General features: G+C 47.6%; 1 protein-coding gene across 1 annotated transcript in view; it reads right to left on the bottom strand.

The window, feature by feature from the left end:
• Window positions 1–13,952, bottom strand: part of DNAH3 (dynein axonemal heavy chain 3) — a 389,800-nt gene that overhangs the window by 358,881 nt on the left and 16,967 nt on the right. The window contains exon 5 of the mRNA XM_073543189.1: window positions 12,873–13,050. Within this exon, the coding sequence (XP_073399290.1) occupies window positions 12,873–13,050 (178 nt within the window). The remainder of the gene's footprint in view (window positions 1–12,872; window positions 13,051–13,952) is intronic.

Raw genomic sequence — 13,952 nt, 5'->3', positions numbered from 1 at the left:
TTCACAATCTCATCATTCATTTAAAAAACTACCCAGTTTATCATTATATAGGTTTGTGAATGAGGGTAATGTAATATTTGCATGTAGCTGAACAGTGGACCCCCAGGGTCCGTAATACTGGTGGGCCCTTGGCTGAGTCTTGACACTGGTATTTATAATTTATTAGCCAATTATAATCTGGAAACAGTGTTGTATCTGGGTCTAGAAGCAATCAAAACTTTGTAAAGATGGTACTCCAGAACTATGAATGGCGCATACTCTTGGTTGTCAACTCTCCTTCAACATCCTGGAGGATCCAGGAAAAAAGGAAATCCTTGAGGAAGAGTTGTCATTGCCACATCTGCTTTTTGGGAGGCTTCAGCAGAAAATTTAGGTAATTTACAGTGGAGGAAAAAAATATTTAGTCAACTACAAATTGTGCAAGTTCTCCCACTTAAAAAGATGAGAGAGGCCTGTAATTGACATCATAGGTAGACCAAACCTATGAGAGACAAAATGAGAAAACAAATCCAGAAAATCACCTTGTCTGCTTTGTCAAGATTAATTTTTCAAATTATGGTTAAAACATGGATTTTTGTGAGTACTCACCGTAAAATCCTTTTCTCTGAGACGCTCATTGGGGGACACAGGTACTGTGGGTGTATGCTACCGCCATCTAGAGGCTGACACTAAGTAAACAACACAAGGTTAGCTCCTCCGCTGCATACACCCTCGCCCCGATTACGGGCGGAAACCAGTTTAGTGGAAAAGCAGTCGGAGAAATAACGAAAATCAGCCTTAATGCAGATAACAATTTGTCTGGAAAAGATCCACCCTGACATCACCAAATAAATGCACATTAATTAAATAAAAACAGAGCCAACTTGGCTAACAGGGTGGGTGCTGTGTCCCCCCAATGAGCGTCTCGGAGAAAAGGATTTTACGGTGAGTACTCACAAAAATCCATGTTTCTCCTTTGTCTCATTGGGGGACACAGGTAATGTGGGACGTCCTAAAGCAGTCCCTGGGTGGGAAGTTGACTCACCAATCCAAGCTACATGCACCTCCTGTCTAAAGGTGCGCCACCGCTGCTTGGAGAATCCGTCTACCCAGGCTCGCATCTGACGACGCCTGAGTATGGACATTGTAATGTTTAGTAAACGTGTGCAAGCTGGGCCAGGTTGCTGCCTTGCACACTTGTTGAAGCCTGGTGCCGAAGCGCCCAAGAGGCGCCCACTGCCCGACTAGAGTGTGCTCTGATCCCTGCTGGAACTGGCGCACCCCTGATGCGGTAGGCCTCCTGAATAGTTAGACGGATCCATCTGGCTATGGTCGATTTTGAGGCTGTGAGTCCCTTCCTGCGCCCTTCGGGGAGCACGAACAGCGTGTCCATCTGACGAAAGGGTGCAGTCCGCGCCACGTACCTTTCTGAGCGCTCTCACCAAGTCTAACGTATGAAGAGCCTTTTCCACGCGATGTACCGGTGCTGGACAAAACGAGGGCAAGACAATATCTTCATTAACGTGGAAGGAGGACACGACCTTTGGCAGAAAGGAGGGAGCTGGTCTGAGCACCACCTTATCCTTTGTGGAAGGTGAGACACGGTGCTCGGCAGGACAAGGCCGCCAACTCAGAGACTCGCCAAATGTAAGTTATGGCTACCAAAAATACGACCTTCCGGGAAAGGTACGACAAAGGAACCTCCTGAAGTGGTTCGAAAGGAGCTTCCTGCAGAACACTCAGAACCAGATTAAGGTCCCAGGTGTCCAGGGGCGCCCTATAGGGAGGTACCAAGTGGGAGACTCCCTGGATGAAAGTCCTCACCTGCATATTGGTAGCAATTCTTCGCTGAAACAGGATGGACAACGCCGATATCTGTCTCCTAAGGGAGCTCGGGGCCAAACCTCAGTCTTGCCATGACTGAAGAAAGGCTAGGATGTTGGTAATCGAAAATGTCAGTGGAGAAAAAACACAGTCTCGACACCAAGTGAAGAAGACCTTCCAGGTATGGTGGTAAATTCTCGCCGAGGTAGCCTTCCGGGCGCTAATCATTGTAGCTACCACATTGCGGCTGAACCCAGCCTGGGTCAGAATTCAAGATTCAACGGCCATGCCGTCAAACACAGGGCCCCTGAGTTCAGGTGGAAGATCGGGCCCTGGGACAGTAGATCTGGGCGCTCTGGCAGTCGCCAAGGGACGTCGGCGAGCAGCTGTACTAGATCTGTGTACCATGCTCGGCGGGGCCAGTCTGGAGCCAGCAGAATCGCTGGAACCCCTTCTGTTTTGATCTTCTTGATGACCCTCGGGAGCAGCGGCAGCGGGGGAAACAAGTAGGAAAGGCGAAACTGGTTCCATGGCAGAACCAACGCATCCACTGCAATCGCTCGCGGGTCCCAAGCCCGAGCGACGAACATGGGCACCTTGGCGTTCACCCTGGAGGCCATCAAATCCACATCCGGTGTTCCCCACCGTTGGCAAATCTGCTGGAAGACCTCGGGGTGCAGAGACCATTCCCCCGACGCGACACCTTGCCGGCTAAGGAAGTCTGCCGCCCAATTTTCCACGCCCGGGATATGGACCGCCGATATTACCGAATGCTTCCTCTCGGCCCAGCGAAGCACGTGTCCTACCTCGCGCATGGTTGCTCTGCTGCGCGTGCCCCCTTGATGACTTATGTAAGCCACCGCCGTGGCGCTGTCCGACTGAATTCGGACGGGACGTCCTGCTAGAAGGTGCTGAAAAGTTTGCAGTGCCAGCCGGACTGCTCGTATTTCCAACAAGTTGATCGGGAGGTGTGCCTCCTGCGGCGACCATCGTCCCTGGGTGGCATGGTGGCGAAACACTGCTACCCAGCCAAGGAGGCTGGCGTTGGTTGTGACCAATAGCCAGTGATCTGGGGGAAAGGGTTTCCCCTGCAGAAGGGAGGACCTGCTCGTCCACCAATCCAGTGACTGTCTGACCTGCGAGGATAGCCGGCACCACCCTAAGCGGGAGAGGGTATCCAGCGTGATGTTGACATTCTCCTCGCAAGCCCGAAATGAGGGGCCCTTCACCAAGAGGTTGTCTAAGTATGGTAAGACGACTATGCCTCGAGAGTGTAAGACGGCCATCATGACTTCCATCACCTTTGTGAACACTCTGGGAGCGGTGGCGAGCCCGAAGGGCAGTGCTGCTAACTGGAAATGTCGGCCATTGATGGCAAACCGCAGAAACTTTTGATGCGCAGGAAAAATGGGGATGTGCAGGTAGGCATCCTGGATGTCGATCAAGGCCAAGTATTCCCCTTGACCCATGGCCGCTATAACTGAACGGAGAGCTTCCATTCGGAAATGCTTGATCCTGATGAACTTGTTCAGGAGCTTCAGGTCCAAAACCGGCCTGATTGTCCCATCCTTTTTGGGGACCGCGAACAGATTGGAATAAAAACCCTGCCCTTTCTCGTGCTCTGGTACGGGAACAATGACCCCGTTGCGCTGGAGTGAGTCGATGGCCCCTAGCAACGCCCTTGCCCGGGGTTCCACCTTGGGAAGCCGAGACAGAAAAAATCGTTTTGGGGAAACCTGAAAAACTCTATCTTGTATCCTGCAGACACCAGTTCCGCCACCCATGAGTCGCGCACTATCGTGATCCAGACCTGGCGAAAGCAGAGCAGGTGGCTGCCTACTCTGCTGATTTAGCCTAAACAGTGCTCTGAGTCATTTAGCTGAGAATTTCTGGACCCTGGCTCCCCTTGCCCTGGGCTGATGAGCACGCATTCTCCCCAATGGGTTGGCTCTATATGAGACCTGTCGCTCCCTATCCTGGTTGGAGCGACCTGGAGCGGCAGAGCTAGCTGCTGCCGTCCACCCGGGGTTGCAAAAGGCCTGAAACCGTGCCTGAGCTTGGCGAAAAGGCTGCTTGGCCCTTTGTTGCGGGAGGAAGCTGCTTTTTCCCCCCGTAGCATCGGAAATGAGCTGGTCTAATTTCTCCCCGAACAGGCGGCCACTCTGATAAGGCAGGGAAGTTAACAACTTCTTGGAAATAGAATCGGCCCGCCATGTCCTTAACCATAGGGCCCTCCTAATGGCTACCGCGTTCGCGGCCGCGAGTGCCGCACAATTGACCTCATCCAAGGAAGCATTGATTAAGTAGTCATCAACCATAGCGATTTGACTTGCGATCTCTGATACCTCTGAAGGCAGGTCTCTATCCTGCAAGACCCTGTTCATTGACTCTGACCATGACATCATAGCCTTGGCTACCCACGTTGCCGCAAGCGAGGGAGAGAGTACTGATCCTGATGCTTCAAAAACTGAGTGAGCCAAACTCTCTATGAGCCGATCAGTGGGGTCTTTGATAAAGGAACCACTCGGTACAGATAACACGGATTTCGAGGCCAAGCGTGACACCAGTGGTTCCACTACTGGGGACTCCGCCCATTTTTTAAAAAGCTGCGGCGCAAACGGATATCTTGATTCTATCATCTTCTGGCCCGAGAAACGCCTATCTGGCCGTTCTCTGTGACCCTGCACTATATCCTCAAACTTTGGGTGAGAGCCAAACACCCTATGCGGTCGCTTAGTCCGCTTGAAGCATACCTTATGGCCTGCGGCCAAGGTGACGTCATCCTCAATCTCCAGAGTCTGATTAACAGCATCGATAGGCTGTCAATTGTTTCTCGACACCCCGGGGCATCTAGGTCCAGCGGCTCGTCTGAGTTATCATCTGAACTCTGCTCGCTCCCGACAACTGGTGAAGGTGAGCGTGATGCCGAACTCACGGATGCCGAGGTACCGGATGGGCCGGGAGACGCTCTGTGGGTTCGCTTTCTTTGCGCCTGCCTGGAATGAGAGCGGCCCCTGCAGGCCGGAGGCTCTTGTGAGGTGGAGGAACCCTCCCAGATCAGCGAGGCACTATCCTTGTCCCTATCCGGGGTGTGAAGAGACTCGATCGCCTTTGTAAATGATGCCATAGACTGCGATAGCATAAGGCCCATTCCGGAGGATTAAAATCCCTGGGCTCGGTCGCAGGGGAGGGCTCCTTGGCGCGTTCAGAGTCGCAGGCTTCGCATAGTTTATTGCTCTGCGCCCGCGGAAATGAGGCCCTACAGGCGATGAATGCAGCGTACAGGAATGTGTGCGTCTTCCCTTTTCCAGCCATATTGAACCACCCGGCTTCCACGCCTGCTAGGGGTTGGGGGGAGGAGGGAGCACCTTTGCGTACATGGCCTGACCCCGTCGGGCCCGCGCTTACCCGGTCCTGTGTCCCCCACACGTCCTCTGCTGCTGCACAGTCCAGCTGCGGGCGGCCCGCCCATTATTTCCTGTCGCGGCCTAACCCGAGGCGAAGCCGGGGCCTCAATTTATCCGGCGTCCGCCCAGGCTGCGGAGGGCGGGCCGCCAGAAGTCACGTCACGCCGGGAGGGCGGGACATCCGGCTGTGGCCTACCACCGGCCGAAGCCGCGGGCTGGATTTGTGACATCCGGCCGCGACGGGGGTGGCGGCGGGCGGGCCGGGCGCCGCATCCCAAAGGCCGGGGCCGGCGTTTTATTGGTGCCAGACACGGCGTCCGCTCTGCCGCCACTGCTGCAGCCACATTACTGTGCTGTGGGAGGGGGAGGCCAGGGAAGGGAGGGGAGGGGGGCTATGCTGGGACTTCTGCATGCACCTCCTGTTCTGCCTGAAGATAAGGGCTCCGGCCCTCTGGACACCGCAGGGCCCTCCCTGGCCATCTTCCTGATGCTGTCTGCCTTCTTCCGATCAGGTACAGGGGGAAAATGGGTGGAAAATCCGGGACGGTGCAGGCACCCTGGCTCCGTCCTCCTTCCAGGGGTGAGGAGAGGGAACATCTACCGTCTTGCAGCACCGCCGTCTAGCGTTGGTGGAGCAGTGGGGGCTGCACGGACTAGTCTTGTGCCTCTGTACAAGCCCATGGTTTCTATACCTAGGGGTTGACAGTGCTAAGTCCGGCATCATGTCCCAAGTCGCGGGAGAGGATACGTGGAGGGACACTCGCACGTGCTCACCCGTTGATGGTTTGGGGAAATCGGACCCTTTCAATAGGATCCGTTGCCCCTATCTAATCTTCATAGCCAGAGAGAGAAGGAAAAAAAAAAGTCTGGGGAAAATAGCCCAGATATGTTCCACGGTGCAGGAAAGGATACGTGGAAACGATACTCAACACGTGCTCACCCGTTGTTGGTTTGGGGAGATCGGCCCCTTTCAATAGGGTCCGTCGCCCCTGTCTTATCTTCATGGAAAAAGAGAAAAAAAAATAAAAAAATAAAGAAGAAGAAGTCTGGAGAAACCCAGACATGTGTGCCTCCAAAGACACTAAGCATAAAACTGGTTTCCGCCCGTAATCGGGGCGAGGGTGTATGCGGAGGAGGAGCTAACCTTGTGTTGTTTACTTAGTGTCAGCCTCCAGATGGCGGTAGCATACACCCACAGTACCTGTATCCCCCAATGAGACGAAGGAGAAAATAAGTATTTGGTCATTAACAAAAGTTCATCTCAATATTTTGTTATATATCCTTTGTTGGCAATGACAGAGGTCAAACATTTTCTATAAATCTTCATAAGGTTAGCACACACTGTTGGTGATATGTTGGCCCATTCCTCCATGCAGATCTCCTCTAGAGAAGTGATGTTTTGGGCCTGTCGCTGGGCAACACAGACTTTCAAATCCCTCCAAAGGGTTTCTATGGGGTTGAGATCTGGAGACTGGCCAGGCCACTCCAGGACCTTCATATGCTTCTTACGAAACCACTCCTTCATTGCCCTGGCGGTGTGCTTAAGAACATTATTATGATGAAAGACACATCCACGTTTCATCTTCAATGCCCTTGCTGATGGAAGGAGGTTTATACTCAAAATCTCATGATACATGGCCCCATTCATTCTTTCATGTACATGGATCAGTCGTCCTGGTCTCTTTGCTGAGAAACAGCCCCAAAGTATGATGTTGCCACCCCCATGCTTCACAGTAGGTATTGTGTTCATTGGATGCAACTCAGCATTCGGTCTCCTCCAAACAGGACGAGTTTTGTTTCTACCAAACAGTTCTACTTTGGTTTCATCAGACCATATGACATTCTCCCAATACTCTTTTGGATAATCCAAATACTCTCTACCAAACTTCAGACAGGCCCTGACATGTACTAGCTTAAGCAGAGGGACACGTCTGGCACTGCAAGATCTGATTCCCTTTTGGCGTAGTGTGCTATTGATGGTAGCTGTTGTTACGGTGGTCCCAGCTCTATGCAGGTCATTCACTAGGCCTCCACGTGTGGTTCTGGGATTTTTGCTCAACAGTATTATGATTATTTTGACCCCACGGGGTGAGGCCTTGTGTGGAGCCCTAGATCGAGGGAGATTATCAGTGGTCTTGTATGTCTTCCATTTTCTTATTATTACTCCCACAGTTGATTTCATCACACCAAGCTGCTTGCCTCTTGCAGATTCAGTCTTCCCAGCCTGGGGCAGGGCTACAATTTAGTTTCTGGTGTCCTTCGACAGCTCTTTGGTCTTCAGCATAGTGGAGTTTGCAGTGTGACTGTTTGAGGTTGCGGACAGGTGTATTTTATACTGATAACAAGTTCAAACAGGTGCCATTACTACAGATAATGAGTGGAGGACAGAGGAGCCTCTTAAAGAAGAAGTTACAGGTCTGTGAGAGCCAGAAATGTTGCATATTTTTAGGTGACCAAATACTTATTTTCCACCATAAATTGCAAAATAAATCTTGCCAAATGAGACAAGGTGATTTTCTGGATTTTTCTCATTTTGACTCTCATAGTTGTGGTCTACCTATGATGTCAATTACAGGCCTCTCTCATCTTTTTAAGTGGGAGAACTTGCACAATTGATGGCTGATTAAATACTTTTTTTCCCCACTGTACATGAAGTGGACGTTCTAAAAAGTTGTCAAGAATGAGCATACATATGCAAAACTCATATCTTTATCCCTCCTTTTCTGAGAGCAGTCTAAGAGTTATATTTGTGTCGTTTTCATTTTTTATTCTACATTAAAATGCATTTGTATGTCCTAATGTTACTTATCTGTACTCTTTCCTGTGCCATGTCTGTGCTGCTGCCCATGGCTCTGATGGGTGTTTCAGCCCAGTTACAGAGAATTCAGACACTCTCCTGTGCACTGTGGCCTCTCTACGTCCCTTCAGACCTTGGTTCTCTTGGTCTCTACTGTGGAAGTGATTGGTAGACTATTCAAAGTGACTTGGACCTGCAGATTAAGTTATATCCTTTGCTTTGCTTCTTGTTCCTGTATGTTGACTCTGCTACTGACTCCTAATTTTGACCCTGATCTTAGGCTTCTTCCTATGTTATGATCCTGTCTCATTCCTTGGAATAGTTGCCTGGTTCCATTCCTGAATCCTGATGTCAACTCCTGGCTTCTTCAGTCCTGTCATACCCACCAGCTTGTTTCATCCTGACCGCCACTATATTCCTAACTTTGCTATTAATTACTGCCCATCTGCTGACAATCGGGGACTATTCTAGGGATCAAAACCTGGAAATTCGACAGGGCTTAGAATCTGCAGCCCAGTCTAGCCAGCAACAATCCAACTATGGAGGGCACTTCTCCAGTGAGAAATATCGAAATACCCTAGACTTCCTACTTTAAGAGGTTCTCCTGAAGACATCCCTTTCTCCATAAGCCCTGTTAGGACAAATAGAGGTCACAGAGGAGGGTCAACAGCACGAAGCCCATTTTCCCTTTTATGATCTAGGGAGGAGAGCTGCTAATAAAGGGCAGGCTCTGGAAGGCTAGCCTCGACTATGTATTACACTGACTGCCATTCACTTGAATAACCACCACATGTAATACTACAACTATATATTCGAGAAGGGTGGTAACTTTTCAGAATCGTTAAGATTCTCTGTTATGCAGCACTGAAAATTTTAGTGACGGCCTTGGTAGAAGCAAATGAATAATTAACCCTTTGCAAGGGAAAAAAAATAATAATAGGAATATACACTTTTCACTGATATCGATAGCAGTAAATGAGAATGATATTTTTCAGGATGCAAACTGACTGAGACTGAGCCGGCTGTTTCCTGACTGTAAATGCAGCGGATGCAGTGATCTTATTGCCTTGTTGTGATGTGTATCGAGCTTCCCCCAAATGAAGAGCTGTTCTCATTATGTAAATTCACTTCTAGATAAGAACAGTTATAATCATACAGATTTCTCTCTTGAGAGGATCTGTTGATTATGTAATATTTCTTCTTAAGGAAAATTCTGTTTGTGCATTCACTTCCTGCAAGATTAATAAACAGTACAACATAGCACTTAGCATATCTACTGGGGGGTGAAAAAACTCAGCACCGTTGGTGTGAACATGTCCTCAGCTGCAGCTCAGCTTCAGATGTAGCAATCATCAACTCCACGTTTAAAGGTGTTTTTTTTGGGGGGGGTCATATGATATTAGCTACCTATCCTTAATGTAAGTCATCAATACCAGATCTGTGGGAATCCGACATCCACCAAGCCCATCAGGTGAGCTGCGGCAACCAGATGTAAACACAGCTCCATTCAATGTGTAGTGGCTGCTGCCATGTACTGAAGATCAACATCTATTCAAAGGAATAGGAGCTGGTCTGCAGGACCTGGCACCAACGGAATAGTTGAACTGCAGCACTGTGGACCTGACGCTACACAATGAATGCAGCTGCACAGCTCAGCTCTCCATCGGATCCATCAGACTTCTACTCATCTGATTTTGATGATATATCCTGGAGACAGATCAATGTTATATGTATGACCAGAAGTTCAGACTTTTTAGGGAATTCTGTCCAACACCTAAAATTTAAACTTCAAACTAACCACATAGCCATGTAGGAGATCGAGCAACAATAATAATCATTATTATTTGTTTTTTAATCACTATCTCCTTGCAGCTGACATCGCTACACAACTATAACCGAGCAATGTCATCAGCGAGGAGAGAGTGATTTGAGTGCTCTATTCTGCATTGAAGTCATAGTGAAGATGAGCAATGTCAGAAGCGAGTAGAGTGATTTGCGTGCTCTCTTCTGCACTGAACTGATAGCAGAAGAGATGAGCAATGTCAGAAACAGTAATTTGCTTGCTCTCTCCTGCGCTGAACTGACAGCGAAGGAGATGAGCAATGTCAGTAGCGAGGAGAGAGTGATTTGTGTGCTCTCTCGTGCACTGAAGTGATAGCAGAAGAGACGAGCAGTGCCACACATAGGGCAGTAATTTGCTTGCTCTCTTCTGCGCTGAACTGATAGCGAAGGAGATGAGCAATGTCAGAAGCGAGGAGAGAGTGATTTGTGTGCTCTCTCCTGCAGAGGGAAAGTGATCATATACCAGAGGTTTATCTTCAGACAGTAAATCAACATACAGGAACTGATGGTAACCTAATACGTGGATGTAACTGCACCGAGACATTTAGCCATCCCAAGGGTGCACTGAGCACCTTCATTTCCATATTACAATAAAGTTGTTTCTTGGTAAATGGAGGAATAGATTTAAGAACAAAAGTAACTATTCTTATTTGAACTCCATCTCCTACAAGGCTATGTGGTTAGTTTAAAGAGTAAATTTGAGGTGACAGAATCCCATTAACTTTACACCCTAATACAGCACAAGCCATTGAAAGTGTCAATTTCTGCAATTGAGTTAAGAGTCAAGTTGATCATTGTTATCTACTCAGCTTTATGAACCTGATCAGTGAGACATTTGTAAAAGCAGCTCTCACTTATTGCAGATATGGCCCATTTATACACAATTTGTAATAAAGTTCACTATTCATTTGAATATTAGCCATAGAATGCAACATTTTACCTAAAATAGCCAGACACAGTTTTTTCACCATGATAAATCAGACTGAGAAGTTGGCCTCCACTTAAAAGTGATATCCACTATGAATGTGCCATTTGTGCCTGTCAACAATTACAGTGAAAAGCTCTGATGTGTTTCTACTGGATATTCTGATCTACTGGAGATACAAGGAGAGCTGCTCACACTGCTATACACCCTGTAGCCTGATCTAATATTGGAGATGCCACTAATACTGAGGTAAGAAGAGGCTGCTCACACTGCTGCCCACCCTGTAGGCTTATCTAATACCGGAGATGCCATGAATACTGAGGTAAGAAGAGGCCGCTCATACTGCTGTCCACCATGATTATCTGCTCTAATACTGGAGATGTCATGAATACAGAGATAAGAAGAAGCCACTCACACTACTGCACACCCTGTCTATATTTATCAAAAACTGGAGATACCAGGGGTGCTGAGGTAAGAAGAAGCTACTCACACGACTGCCCACCATGTCTGTGTGATGTAATGCTGGAGATACCAGGGGTCCTGAGGTAAGAAGAGGCTACTCAAATGACTGTCCACCCTGTCAATCTGATCTAATGCTCGATACACCAGGGATGTTGAGGTAAGAAGAGGCTGCCCACACTGCTGTACACCATGTCTATCCCATTTAATTCTGGAGATACCAGTGGTACTGAGTTAGGAAGAGGCTGCTCACACTGCTGTCTACCCAGTCTATATGATCTAATACTAAAGACCCCAGGAGTACTGAGATAAGAAGAGGTTCCTCACATTGCTATTCACCTTGTCTATCCCACTTAATTGTGGAGATACCAGGGATGCTGAGGTAAGACGAGACTGCTCACACTGCTGTCCACCCAGTCTATCTGTCCACCCAGTCTATCTGATCTAATACTAAAGATACCATGAGTACTGAAGTAAGAAGAGGCTGCTCACACTGCTGTATCCCTATATATCTGAACTAATACTGGAGATAACAGGAGAGCTGAGGTAAGAAGAGACATTCCACACTGCTAGCCACCCTGTAATTGCTGCTTTGACCTGGAGATAGCTTGTCGGAATGTGGTATAGGTTGTATATTTAGGTCACAACAGAAGGCCTCTTACTGCACATGATCAGAGGCACATGTCCTATTTACATTCTTTAACATATTTCAGTCAAGAGTAAAAACATGTTGGCCATTCTAATTCTATATTAATTATCTCTATAGACAAAAGGAGCACGATTTACTAATTAAAGGGAATCTGTCACCAGATTTTTGCTGCCACTGACAATGAGTGGTGCGGGTAGGGTTATACAAAGCTCAAGTCTAGTGATGAGAGAGTATACTCGTTGCTTGGGTTTTCCCGAGCACCCTCGGGTGGTCTCCGATTATTTTGGCGTGCTCGGAGATTTAGATTTCGTCGTCTCAGCTGCATGATTTGCGAATTGTAGACAGCTTGAATACATGTGTGGAGTGCCTGTTTGTTAGGGAATTCCCACATGTATTCAGCCTGTCTACAAGTCGCAAATCACGCAGCTGAGACTAAATCTAAATCTCCGAGCACACCAAAATACTCGGAGACCACCCGAGCATGCTCGGGAAAACACGAGCAACGAATATACTCGCTCATCACTACTCATGTCTATGGTGAAAACCAGGTGCGCTCAGTAGATGACCTTCAATAAGTAGAAGGAACAGATTACAGCAAATAAATTAATGGCAGCCAACTCTTCCACTCAAACTCTTCCTATTTTAGAGCCGTTTCAGCACATTGGAAGGGTAGAGTTTTATATGTGAGCCCTATCAGCTTTGCTCAATGGATCTGAAGACAGGCAGAGGGTTACAGGGTATCTTGGACACCTACAAGTATCACATTTAAAGGGCATCCAAAAGGTGTCACAGGTAAGAAATGTTTCTCCTAGTGACAGGTTGTCTTCAACTACAAGTCTTTAAGAGTAAATGTGCTCTTGAATGTTGTATGATGGTATGATAAAAATCTATGGAGAAATTGAGCTAAGAGACAGAATTTGGAGGCAGGACATGTGCAGCAGGTCCTCGTGTATTGCCCCATTAACAGTGCTACCATTTTTACCCACTCACCTCCAAGTCTCTTTGCGTTGGCTTTTCCTGTTTATCCGTATCTGCTTCATGCTGCAGCATAATCTGTAATTGTTCCTCCGGAGTAATGGGCCTGCTCTCTGGGTAGGTCATGGTCTCTGTCTGTTGTATAGTCTCATCTACAGACAGCGGCTCTAAAGAGCTATACCTGGCTATCCATCTGTATAATAACAAAGGAAATTATTTCTAGCCATCATATTCAGCAATTATAACAATAATACCTATTCAATGTACTGTTTACACTCCATCCACATTGAATCCATCAGTAAGATTATACAGTATCATAGAACATACCGTTGTTAGAGATGAGCAAATCTTTTGAAATTAGAAATCGACAGCTTCGTCTGAAAAGACGAGTATGACACTCTGAGGTCTATTAAGTTGTATCCAACCCTTTTCAAGCACTTTAATGCAAACACAGCCTTAGTAATGTCAAAGCAACCTCAACATATATAGCCATGGTAGATGGATGCTAACCAGCAGCCTGTTTTATAACACATTGCACTAATGGACTATTTAAAAACAATCCAAAAATTATGCCTTTTTGTATCTCTTAGATGGTTCCGTCACTGCCTGCAAGTCTAGGCGTACGACTGAAATTTCCTGCGCTCAGGCCTTCTAAGAATTCCCCTGCCTAGGTCTGTGGTCCACGCCAACCCTGTTTGACGATGCATTTTTATAAACGATGTATGAAGAAGCCAGGACTTGATGACCATTCAGTCTTGTATCACTGCCGGTCCTGTCAACTTTTTAGGTTGTTTACTGTGTCTATCATGGTGTCCAGACCATGGAGAACGGGGACTCAGGCTTTGATTCCTGAGACAATTACCTTCTCCGACTAAGGGAGATAATGATGAAGAATAAAACTACAACAGCATTTTATGTTCACCGTCCCGGTCAAGAACACAAGAGCTCACACTAGTCAATGCAAAGAAAACCAAATCATGCTAATAATGGAAGCCATGAATTTTGTTTTTGTAAATTTCGCCTTTTGTGACTAATCCTGTGCAGGGTTCTGGAGGAATTCATATTAGTCAAAGGTGATAAGATACTAATTTTTAC

The sequence above is a fragment of the Dendrobates tinctorius genome, unplaced genomic scaffold (assembly GCF_039654945.1).
Source record: "Dendrobates tinctorius isolate UK_male_01 unplaced genomic scaffold, ASM3965494v1 ptg000129l, whole genome shotgun sequence".
In the NCBI taxonomy this organism is placed as follows: domain Eukaryota; kingdom Metazoa; phylum Chordata; class Amphibia; order Anura; family Dendrobatidae; genus Dendrobates; species Dendrobates tinctorius.
This window is presented reverse-complemented; position numbering and strand designations above follow the sequence as displayed.